Below are 12,504 nucleotides of genomic sequence, written 5' to 3'. Positions count from 1 at the left end.
TTTTGAGTATTCACATTAAATTTTGTAGCCACAATGCAACAACCTGAGGAGGTAGGAAGTGTCTCTGGTGCTTTAAAAATGATGATGTTCATAATTCCATTTCTGGGACTCTATCTCAGGAAGTGTTTGATCAAAACACAGAAAATTATTTATGCATAAAATTTTTCACTGTAATGTTATTTACAACAGCAGAAAACAGGAAAAAATCACCTATCATGAGAAAATACTTATTTATTTATTTGAGAGGGAGTTTCGCTCTGTGGTGCAGTGATGTGACCTTGGCTCACTGTAACCTCTACCTCCTGGGTTCAGTGATTCTCCTGCCTCAGCCTTCCAAGTAGCTGAGATTACAGTTGCCTGCTGAGATTTTAGGTGCCCACCACCATGCCCAGCTAATTTTTGTATTTTAGTAGAGATGAGACTTCACCATGTTGGTCAGGCTGGTCTCAAATTTGTGACCTCAAATGATCTGCCCGCCTCAGGCTCCCAAAGCGCTGGGATTATAGGTGTGAGCCACCATGTCTGGCAGTGAAAATGCTTCTAATCACCTATATATTTACAATATTGTGTAGTTATTAAAATAATATTTATGTAAATATTTAGTATCATGAGACACTGCTTATGAAATAGCTGAATGTAAAAAAGTAAACAGAAAAGTAATCACTAGTTCAATTCCAAACATACTAAAAGAAAACTGTGTATGTATATATGAAAGAAAGACAAAGCAAAAAAAAATGTTAACAGTAGTTATTTCTGAGTGATGGAATTACTAGTTTTTGTCTCCATGATAAGCATTTCTTACTTTTATAATTGGGAGAATGAGGAGGTTTCAATGGTTTTCATGGTTTATACTGCCCTTGAAGGAAAGGACCCAGTCGTGGCAGGATTCATCACCTGCTGAATAAAATAAAGAGCCCTTGAGCCGTGAATAATCAGCAGCGGTAACCATGTAGTACATGCTGTGGGCCTGGGTTAGACTCTGAGATGTACTGGTTTCAGCTGTGACCGAGCACATTCACAGCTGTGGTGGCTACAAGGAGGACTGCTTCTGTTTGAGAAGAGGGGAGAATAAAGGAGACTTTGTCTTGCAACTTAGGTACCAGCTCAGCCACAGTGAGTCAGAGCATCAAGTGAGTTCTTAGGATCCCTGATTCCAGGCCTTGGCTCTTGGATAGCATTTCTGGACCTACCTTGAACCAGAGAGAAGCCCATTGCCTTGAAGGGTGAGTCCCAGGCCTGGCAGAATTCATCACAACCTGAAGAAAGAGCTCTTGGGCCTTCAGTGAACATTGGCAATACCCTGGCAGTACTCTCTGTGGGTCTGTTGTGGTGATAGACACAGGGAGAGAATCTGCTGCCTGGGGAAAAGGGTGGAAAGAGTGGGAAGGACTTTGTCTTGTGGTTTCAGTGCCAGCTCAGCAGCAGAAGAATAGAGCACCAAGAAAATTTCTAAGGATTCTGACTCCAGGCCCTGGCTCCCAGACAGCATCTCTGGACCCACCCAGGGCCCAGGGGAACTCACTGACTTAAGGGAAGGACACAAGCTTGGCTGGCTTCACCAAAAGCTATGGGATACAGTGTAAGCACTATTAAGAGGAAAGTTTATAAGTGCTTACATCACAAAAGAAGAAAAACTTCAAATAAACAACCTAATGATACATCTCAAAGAACCAGAAAAGCAACAACAAACCAAACCCAAAGTTAGTAAAAGGAAAAAATAAAGATCAGAACAGAATAAATGAAATTGAATCAAAGAAGATAATACCAAAAAAATCAACGAAACAGAAAGTTGGTTTTGTGAAAAGATAAAATTGACAAACCATTAGCCAGACTTAAAAAAAAACAAAAGAGAGAAGAACCAAATAAGTAAATTCAGAGATAAAAAAAAGGACATTACAACGATCCCATGGAAATTTGAAGGATTGGCTGGGTGCAGAGTCACACACCTCTAATCTCAGCATTTTTGGGAGGCTGAGACAGGCAGATCATCTGAGGTCACAACTGGAGACCAGCCTAAGCAACATGGTGAAACTGTCTCTACTAAAAATACAAAATTAGCTGGGTGTGGTGGTGCACACCTGTAATCTCAGCTACTCAGGAGGCTGAGGCAGGAGAATCACTTGAACCCGGGAGGCAGAGGTTGCAATCAGCTGTGATTGCGCCAAGTCACTCCAGCCTGAGCAACGAGAGCAAAACTGTCTCAAAAACAAACAAACAAAAAACCAACCCAGAAATTTGAAGGATCATTAGAGGCTACTATGAGCAACAATATACCAATAAATTGAAAAACCTAGCAGAAAAGATAAATTCCCAGACATATACAACCTACCAAGATTGAAACATGAAGAAATCCAAAACCTGAACAGACCAATAAGAAGTAACAAGACTGAAGTCATAATAAAACGTCTCCCAGCAAAGAAAAGCTTGGGACCTGATGGCTTTACTGCTGAATTTTACCAGACATTTAAAAGAACTAATATTAATCCTACTCAAATTACTCCAAAAAACAGAGAAAGAGGAAATACTTCCAAACTCATTCTATAAGACCAGTATTATCCTGATATCAAAACCTGACAAAGATGTATAGAAGAAAGAAATTTATAGACAACATCCCTGATGAACATTGACGCAAAAATCTTCAATAAAATACTAGCAAATCAAATTCAACAATATATTAGAAAGATCATTCATGAGCAAGTGGGATTTAGCCTAGGGATGCAAGGATGGTTTGACATATGCAAATGAATCAATGTGATACATCATGTCAACAGAATGAAGAACAAAAACCATATGATCATTTCAACTGACGCTGAAAAAGCATTTGATGAAATTTAACATCTCTTCATTAAAAACCCTAAAAAAAAACTTTGTATAGAAGCAACACACCTCAACATAAAAAAAAGTCATATAACAGACTCACAGCTACTATACTGAATGGAAAAAAAAACTGAGAAAGCCTTTCCTCTAAGATCTGAAACATGACAAGAATGGCCACTGTCACCACTAATATTCAACATAGTACTGGAAGTCCTAGCCAGAGCAACCAGACAAGAAAAATAAATAAAGGGCATCCAAACCAGAAAGAAAGAAGTCAAATTACCCTAGTTTGTAGATGATATGATCTTTTATTTGGAAAAACCTAAAGACTCCACCAAAAAACTTTTAGAACTGATAAATTCAATAAAGTTGCAGGATACAAAATCAACACACAGAATCAGTAGCATTTCCATATGCCAAAAGTAAACAATCTGGAAAATAAATCATGAAAGTAATCCCATTTACTATCTCTACAAATAAAATTAAATATTTAGGGATTAACCAAAGAAGTGAAATATCTCTACAATAAAAACTATCAAACATTGGTAGAAGAAATTTAAGAGGACACAAGAAAATGGAAAGATGTTTCATGTTCATAGACTGGAAAAACCAATATTGTTAAAATGTCCGTACTACCCAGAGTAATTTACAGATTTATTGCAATACCTATCAAAATACCAATGTCATTCTTCACAGAAACAAGAAAACATTCAAATATTTATATGGAACTACAAAAGACCCAGAATAGCCAAAGCTATCCTGAACAAAAAGAACAAAACTGAAAGAATTGCATTACTGGACTTCAAATTATACTACAGAGTATAGTAACCAAAACAGCATGATACTGGCATAAAAACAGACAGATTGGCTGGCCTCGGTGGCTCACGCCTGTAAACCCAGTACTTTGGAGACCACGGCAGGCAGATCACCTAAGGTTGGGAGTTCGAGATCAGCCTGACCAACATGGAGAAACCTTGCCTCTACTAAAAATACAGAATCAGCCAAGCATGGTGGCGCATGCCTGTAATCTCAGCTACTTGGGAGGCTGAGACAGAATAATCACTTGAACCCAGGAGGCAGAGGTTGCAATGAGCCAAGATCGTGCTACTGCACTCCAGCTTGGGCAACGAGAACAAAACTTTGTCTCAAAGAAAGAAAGAAAAAAAAAAAACCAGACAGACTAATGGAACAGAATAGAGAACACAGAAACAAATCTAGACATCTACAATGAACTCATTTTTGACAAAGGTGCCAGAAAAAAACACTAGGGAAAAGACAGTCTCTTCAATAAATGGAGACTGGGTGAAACGAGAAAACTAAAGAGAAAACTGAATATCCACATGTAAAAGAATGAAACTACTCTTATCTCTCACCATCTATCAAAATAGATGAAGGACTTAGATATCTAAGACCTCAAACTATGAAACTACTAAAAGAAAACACTACGGAAACTCCCCAGGACACTGGACTAGACGAAGATTTATCAAGTAATACCCCACAAGCACAGGCAACCAAAGCAAAGATGGACAAATGAGATCACATCAAGTTAAAAAGCTTCTGCACAACAAAGGAAACAATCAATGAAGTGAAGAGACAACCCACAGAATGGGAGAAAATATTTATAAATTATCCTTCTGACAACAGATTAATAATCAGAAAATGTAAGGCGCTCAAACAACTCTACAGGAAAAAAATCTAATAATCTGATTTTAAAGTGGGAAAAAGATCTGAATAGCTGTTTCTCAAAAGAAGACATACAAATGGCAAATATGTATATGAAAATGTGCTCAACATCATTGACCATTAGAGAAATGGAAATCAAAACCACAATGAGATGTCATCTCATCCCAGTTAAAATGGCTTTTATCCAAAAGACAGGCAATTAACAAATGCTGGTGAGAATGTGGAGAAAAGGGAACCTTCATATACTGTTAGTGAGAATGTAAATTAGTATAGCCACTATGGAGAACAGTTTAGAGGTTCCTCAAAAAACTAAAAATAGATCTACCATATGATCCAACAATCCCACTCCTAGAAATATACCCAAAAGAAAGGAAATCAGTATGTACCAGGCCATTCTTGCATTGCTAAAAGTAACTGCAGTTTTTGCAATTAAAATGGCAAAAACCACAGTTACTTTTTCACCAAAGAATGCCTGAAACTGGGTAATTTATAAAGAAAAGAGATTTGATTGGCTTATGGTTCTGCAAGCTGTACAAAAGCAGGACATCAGCATCTGCTCAGTTTCTGCAGAGGCCTCAAGGAGTTTTCACTCACGACAGAAGGCAAAGTGGGAACAATCACGTCACATGGGGTGAGGATGGCACCAAGAAGATAATGCTAGACCATTCAGGAGAAATCCACTCCCATGATCCTATCACCTCCCACCAGGTCTCACCTCCAATGCTGGATATTACAATTCAACATGAGATGCAGGTAAGGATAAATATACAAACTATACCATAGTATATCAAAGAGATATCTGTACTCTCATGTTTGTTGCAGCAATATTCACAGTAGCCAAGATTTGGAAGCAACCTAACTGTCTGTCTACACACAAATGGATAAAGAAGTACATATATATATAATGGAGAACTATCCAGCCATAAAAAAGAATGAGATTTTGTCATTTGCAACAACATGGATGGAACTGGAGGCCATTCTGTTAAGTGAAATAAGCCAGGCACAGAAAGACAAACGTCACATATTTTCACTTATTTGTGGGATCTAAAAATTAAAACAACTGAACTCATGGAGATAGGGAATAGTAGGATGATTCCAGAGGCTGAGAAGTGTAGTGACAGGGGTGGGGGGTGGGGATGGTTAATGGTTAATGGCTACAAAAAAAAAAGAAAGAATGCATAAGATCTACTATTTGGTAGCAAAATAAGGTGACTATAGTCAATAATTTAATCATACATTTAAAAATAACTAACAGAATATAATTGGACTGTTTGAAACACAAAGGATAAATGCTTGATGTAACAGAAACCCTATGTACTCTTATGTGACTATTATACATTGTATGCCCGTATCAAATATCCCATATTCCCCATAAATACATGCACCTACTATGTATTCACAAAAATTAAAAATTAAAAAAACCCATGATATTTCAACTTTAGAATTTTTTTTAAAAACCTTAATTTTAAATACTTGTGTCAGACTTCTGCCAAGATGGCTGAATAGGAACAGCTCCGGAGCACAGTTCCCAGTGAGACAGACGCAGAAGGTGAGTGATCTCCGAATTTCCAACAGAGGTACCAGGTACATTTCATTGGGACTGGTTGGACAGTGGGTGTAGCCCAAGGAGGGCAAACTGAGGCAGGGTGGGGCACTGCCCCACCCGGGAAGTGCAACTGGCCTGAGGATTGGGGACTTTACCCCTTCAGTACTCCAGTTCAGATATTATGCTTCTCCCATGGCCTTTGCAACTAACAGTCCAGGAGAGAACACCACAAAGATACTCCTCAAGAAGAGCAACCCCAAGGTTGAAATGAAGGAAAAAATGCTAAGGGCAGCCAGAGAGAAAGGTCAGGTCACCCACAAAGGGAAACCCATCAGAATCACAGCAGATCTCTTGGCAGAAACCCTACAAGCCAGAAGAGAGTGGAGGCCAACATTCAACATCCTTAAAGAAGAGAACTTTCAACCCAGAATTTCATATTCAGCCAAACTAGGCTTCATAAGTGAAGGAGAAATAAAATCCTTTAAGGACAAGCAATTGCTGAGAGATTTTGTCACCACCAGACCTGCCTTACAAGAGCTCCTGAAGGAAGCACTAAACACAGAAAGGAACAACTAGTACCAGCCACTGCAAAAATGTACCAAATGGTAAAGACCAATGACTCAATGAAGAAACTGCGTCAGCTAACGAGCAAAACAACCAGTCAGTAACAAAATGGCAGGATCAAATTCACACATAACAATATTAATGTTAAATGTAAACAGACTAAATGCCCCAATCAAAAGACCCAGACTGGCAAACTGGATAAAAAGTCAAGACCCATTGGTGTGCTGTATTCAAGAGACCCATCTTATGTGCAAAGACACACATAGACTTAAAATAAAGGGATGGAAGAAGATTTACCAAGCAAATGGAGAGCAAAAAAAAAAAAAGCAGAGGTTGCAATCCTAGTCTCTGATAAAACAGACTTTAAACCAACAAAGATCAAAAGAGACAAAGAAGGGCATTATATAATGGTAAAAGAATCAATGCAACAAGAAGAGCTAACTAACCTAAATATATATGCACCCAATACAGGAGCACCCAGATACATAAAGCAAGTTCTTAACGACCTACACAGAGACTTAGACTTGCACACAATAATAGTAGGAGACTTTAACACTCCACTGTCAATATTAGATCAACGAGACAGAAAATCAACAAGGATATCCAGGACTTGAATGCAGATCTGGACCAAGCGGACCTAATAGACATCTACAGAGCTCTCTCCACCCCAAATTAACAGAATATACATTCTTCTCAGCACCACATCACACTTACTCTGAAATTGACCACATAATTGGAAGTAAATCACTCCTCAGCAAATGCAAAAGAATGGAAATCATAACAAAGTCTCTCAGACCACAGTGCAATCAAATTAGAACTCAGGATTAAGAAACTCACTCAAATCTGCACAACTACATGGAAACTGAAGAACTGGCTCCTGAATGACGACTGGATAAATGAAGGCAGAAATAAAGATGTTGTTTGAAACCAATGAAAACAAAGACACAACATACCACAATCTCTGGGACACATTTAAAGCAGTGTCTAAAGGGAAATTTATAGCAACAAATGCCACATGAAAAGCGAGGAAAGATCTAAAATCGACACCCTATCGTCAAAATTGAAAGAGCTAGAGGAGCAAGATCAAAAAAAGCTAGCAGAAGACAAGAGATAACTAAGAGCAGAGCAGAACTGAAGGAGGTAGAGACAGAAAAAAAACCTTCAAGAAATCAATAAATCCAGGAGCTGGTTTTTTGAAAAGATCAACAAGATAGACCACTAGCCAGATTAATAAAAAAGAAAAGATACAAGAATTGAATAGATGGAATAAAAAACGATCAAGGGGATATCACCATCGATTCCACAGAAATACAAACTACCATCAGAGATTACTACAAACAACTCTATGCACATAAACCAGTAAATCTGGAAGAAATGGATAAATTCCTGGACACTTGTACCCTCCAAAGACTAAACCAGGAAGAAGTTGAAGTCCTGAAGAGACCAATAACAAGGCTGAAATTGAGGCAGCAATTAATAGCCTACCAACCAAAGAAAGTCCAGGTCCAGACGGGTTCACAGCCAAATTCTACCAGAGGTACAAAGAGGACCTGGTACCATTCCTTCTGAAACTATCCCAAACAATACAAAACGAGGGAATCCTCCCTAACTCATTTTATGAGACCAACATCATCCTGATACCAAAACCTGGCAGGGACACAACTAAAAAAGAAAACTTCAGGCCAATATCCATGATGAACATCAATGCAAAAATCACACTGGCAAACCGAATGCAACAGCACATCAAAAAGCTTATCCATCATGATCAAGTAGGCTTCATCCCAGGGACAGTATGGCGATTCCTCAAGGATCTAGAAATAGAAATTCCATTTGATCCAGGAATCCCATTACTGGGTATATACCCAAAGGATTATAAATCGTTCTATTATAAAGATACATGCACACGTATGTTCATTGTGGCACTGTTTACAATAGCAAAGACCTGGAACCAACCCAAATGCCCATCAACGATAGACTGGACAAAGAAAATGTGGTACATATACACCATGGAATACTATGCAGCCATAAAAAACAATGAGTTCACATTGAGAACACATGGGCACAGGGAGGGGAATGTCACACACTGGGGTCTGTTAGGGGGTGGGAAGTTGGGGAGGGATAACACTGGGAGAAATGGCTGATGTAGGTGATGGGGGATGGAGACAGCGAATCACCATGGCATGCGTGTACCTATGCAACAATCCTGCAAGATCTGCACATGTACCCCAGATCTTAAAGTACAATTAAAAAAAAATACTTTCAGGTGATCTTTTACACATTTGGATAGCTAGTGCTGAAGAATACAAGTATATAATTCACTTTACTTCATTTTTGTTACTGTTTTTTGTTTTGAGACGGAGTTTCACTCTTGTTGCCCAGGCTGGAGTGCAATGGTGTGATCTTGGCTCACCACAACCTCCGCCTCCTGGGTTCAAGTGATTCTCCTGCTTCAGCCTCCCAAGTAGCTGGGATTACAGTACAGGTATGCGCCACCATGCTCAGCTAATTTTTTCATATTTTTAGTAGAGACGGGGTTTCTCCATGTTGGTCAGGCTGGTCTCAAACTCCTGACCTCAGGTGATCCGCCCACCTCGGCCTCCCTAAGTGCTGAGATTACAGCGTAAGTCACCACACCCAGCCGAACCTTAATTCATTTTTGTAACCTGTCTCGGGATCTTTCCTTCTGCTGCAATTATTATTTTTGGCGGAAGTCAGTAGAGTCTTCTGTAATAGCACTTTTCTAGGTTTTTGGATTAGTTTATTTAATCTAAAGCATAATAAAGTAGAACTCTTAAATCCACAATCTTCCTAAACCAGTTGGTTAACAAAGACCAATGTCAAAAACAACTAGCTTTTGTTACCTCGATATAAATAGGACTGTAGTCATTATAGCCAGAATAAAGATCATCTTCATCTGTCTCTGGATCCAGGTGCACATTTTGCATCATTTGTACCTAGGAAAAATTGGCAATGTAAATAAATTCTTGGTATAAAAAATAATTTTTTTTTTAATGTCTTGCTCTGTTGCCCAGGCTGGAATGCAGTGGCACAATCACAGCTTACTGTAGCCTTGACCTTTCTGGCACAAGTGATCCTCCCACCTCAGCTTCCTGAGTAGCTGGTACTACAGGCTTATGCCACCACATGCAACTAAGCTTTAAATTTTTTGTAAAGATAGGGTCTCTCTATGTTGCCCAGGCTGGACTCAAACTCTAGAGCTCAAGTGATCCTCTTGCTTTGGCCTGGGTGACAGAGTGAGACTCTGTCTCGAAAAAAAAGAAATTCACACTGGTTTACAAAAATAATGTTGATTAGTGATTGGCTACAGTGTATGGATTATGGTATCCAGAATGTGATTAATTTATAGCTACTGGTGGCAATAGCAAGCAAGTTTTAAGACATGATTACTTAGCCCAAGAAGGTAAGAGAGATGTGACTGCTGTTTCACTCCCAAGCCTCTCTGGACCTGGTAATTTAGAGGAGATTCCCATTCTTCAAATTAAATGTTTCTTTTCTTTGTCACTGCTTTATTAGTAATACCCCAAAATCAGTAACAGACCAGATACCCCTCAGTAAAACGGACAAGTAAAATGTGGCACACTTACACTATTCAGCCATAAAAAAGAATCCCAGTTATGCTGAGTGAAAGAAGCCTTACATAAAGCAGTACATTATGCACTGTTTGAGAACTCTCAAGTGGGAGAAAAGCAGGGGCAAGCTGAGTCCATTTCGGGCCCCGCCTCAGACCGCCCAGGAGCCGGCCGAGGTGGGCGGGAGATGGGCGAAGGGGCCCTCGGCGGGGCTTGGCGCCCAGGACGCCGCAGGGGCACAGCTGCCAGGGGCCCTGAGGCGCTAGGCCTCCCCGCCCTTCTCCTACCTCACGTTGAGGGAAGCGGGTGACAGTTAGTTGGGCCCAGTGACTACGTGGTGGTTGGCCAAAGCGCGACGCCGAGCCGTTGACAAGCGCGGTATCCAAGGAAGCTGCTCCCACAGTCCTCCGCGCGGGGGTGGGCGGGGCCGGAAGCGCGGGGCGGGAAGGAGCGCGGCGGGAAGGTAGAGGCTCGGGCAGCGTCAGGAAGTTGGGTGGGGGTGGAGAAATGCGGGGCCGAGAGCAGAAAGCTTAGTCCTCCCAGGCACGGGAGTGGCGGCGGCGGGCGGAGGGTGTTGAGGGGATGGTGTTAGCGGCTTACGGGAAGTGGGGCGGTCGGGGGAGAACGGTGGAGGAGAGGGCAGTGGGTCGGGGGCCTCTAGTGGAACGGAACGCCGGAGGTTGGGAGGCTAGAAGTGGCCTGTGTGAAGGGGGCGGGCAGGGAGTCGCGCGCGGCCAGTGTGAACAGGAGGAAGGAGGGCCCTGAGTGGCTCCGGACAGGTGGCCAATTATCCTCCTGCCTCAGCCTCCCAAAGTGCTGGCATTACAGGCGTGAGCCAAGCCTGTTCAAGATTACCTTTTGATATCCAGTCCCCAGGAGAACAAAGCCAAGTGCAGAGGCGTTAAGAGGGGCCAGGGAAACTGAGATTGGAATGTTAAGAATGTATATTTTCTCTAGGCCAGTTACCTTCTGGTTGGGTAGGTAAGCCTTGTCTCAACTCAGAATCATTCTTTTGCAGGGTAAGTTAGCATGCGTTTTTTTTTTTTAAGTTTAAACTACATTTAGCCACAGTAAAATCACATAAAGTTTTGCTCTTCATAGAAGAAAGCGGCTGGAGTGAAGTGGTGGGATCTCAGCTCTGCCCCCTGGTTCAAGCAATTCTCCTGCCTTAGCCTCCCGAGTAGGTGGCATTCGCCACCACGCCTGGCTAATTTTTGTATTTTTAGTAGAGATGGGGTTTCACCACGTTGGCCAGGCTGGTCTCGAACTCCTGACCTCAGGTGATCCACCTGCTTCAGGCTTCCAAAGTGCCGGAATTGCAGACGTGAGCCACTGCAGCCAGCCCAATTTGCCATTTTAACAGTTCTTAAGCGTATAGTTGTTCAGTAGTGTTAAGTATGTTTCTATTGTCATGCAGCCAATCTCCAGAACTTTTTCATCTTGCAGAACGGAAACTCCATGCCCAATGAACAACGGCCATGTGTTAACAATTATTAACACATGGCTGCCCATTTATTTCCCCCAGCTCCAGCCCTGGCATCCACCCTTCTATCTTTATGTCTCTATGCATACCTCATGTAAGTGGAATCATAGGGTGTTCATCATTTTGTGACTGGCTTATTTCATTTAGCAAAATGTCCTCAAGTTTCTTCTGTGTTGTGGCATGTGTCTTTCCTTTTTTTTTTTTTTTCCTTTTATTTTTGTGTCTTTCCTTTTTAAGGCTGATTTAGTGTTCGTTCTTTTTTTTTTTTTTTTTTTTTTTTGAGCCGGAGTTTTGCTCTTGTTACCCAGGCTGGAGTGCAATGGCGCGATCTTGGCTCACCGCAATCTCCGCCTCCTGGGTTCAGGCAATTCTCCTGCCTCAGCCTCCTGAGTAGCTGGGATTACAGGCACACACCACCATGCCCAGCTAATTTTTTGTATTTTTATTAGAGACGGGGTTTCACCATGTTGACCAGGATGGTTTCGATCTCTTGACCTCGTGATCCACCCGCCTCGGCCTCCCAAAGTGCTGGGATTACAGGCTTGAGCCACCGCGCCCGGCCTAGTGTTCATTCTTAAAAACCGAAGACTCTGAATATAGATAGCTGTTCTTTGCATTCACACCTTAAGGCAACCCCCTACATTATGCCAAATGTGACATTTATTTCCCCTTCTCCCTTCTAATCAACTAAATTTAAGTATTATTATTAATTATTATTATTTACTGACTCCATCCACTCTTATGATAATTTAAGTATTACTGCTTTGCATTTTTATGGCAGGAGTTGGTTGTCAAAGTATGTTCACCAACGTTTTTTTATT

General features: G+C 41.1%; 1 protein-coding gene across 1 annotated transcript in view; it reads right to left on the bottom strand.

Annotated features, from left to right (window-relative positions):
* LOC105726173 (intraflagellar transport protein 88 homolog) overlaps positions 1–10,547 on the bottom strand; it is a 114,397-nt gene extending 103,850 nt beyond the window's left edge. The window contains exons 1-2 of the mRNA XM_064361734.1: positions 10,488–10,547; positions 9,472–9,564 (exon numbers count right to left, since the gene is read on the bottom strand). Of these exons, the coding sequence (XP_064217804.1) occupies positions 9,472–9,558 (87 nt within the window). The 5' untranslated portion in view covers positions 9,559–9,564; positions 10,488–10,547. The remainder of the gene's footprint in view (positions 1–9,471; positions 9,565–10,487) is intronic.
* Positions 10,548–12,504: the final 1,957 nt, after the last annotated feature.

This window comes from Aotus nancymaae, unplaced genomic scaffold (genome assembly GCF_030222135.1).
Source record: "Aotus nancymaae isolate 86718 unplaced genomic scaffold, 86718_ANA_hifiasm-v0.15.2.pri h1tg000043l, whole genome shotgun sequence".
In the NCBI taxonomy this organism is placed as follows: domain Eukaryota; kingdom Metazoa; phylum Chordata; class Mammalia; order Primates; family Aotidae; genus Aotus; species Aotus nancymaae.
Note: the sequence above shows the minus strand (reverse complement) of the source record. Positions and strands in the feature narration are given on the sequence as shown.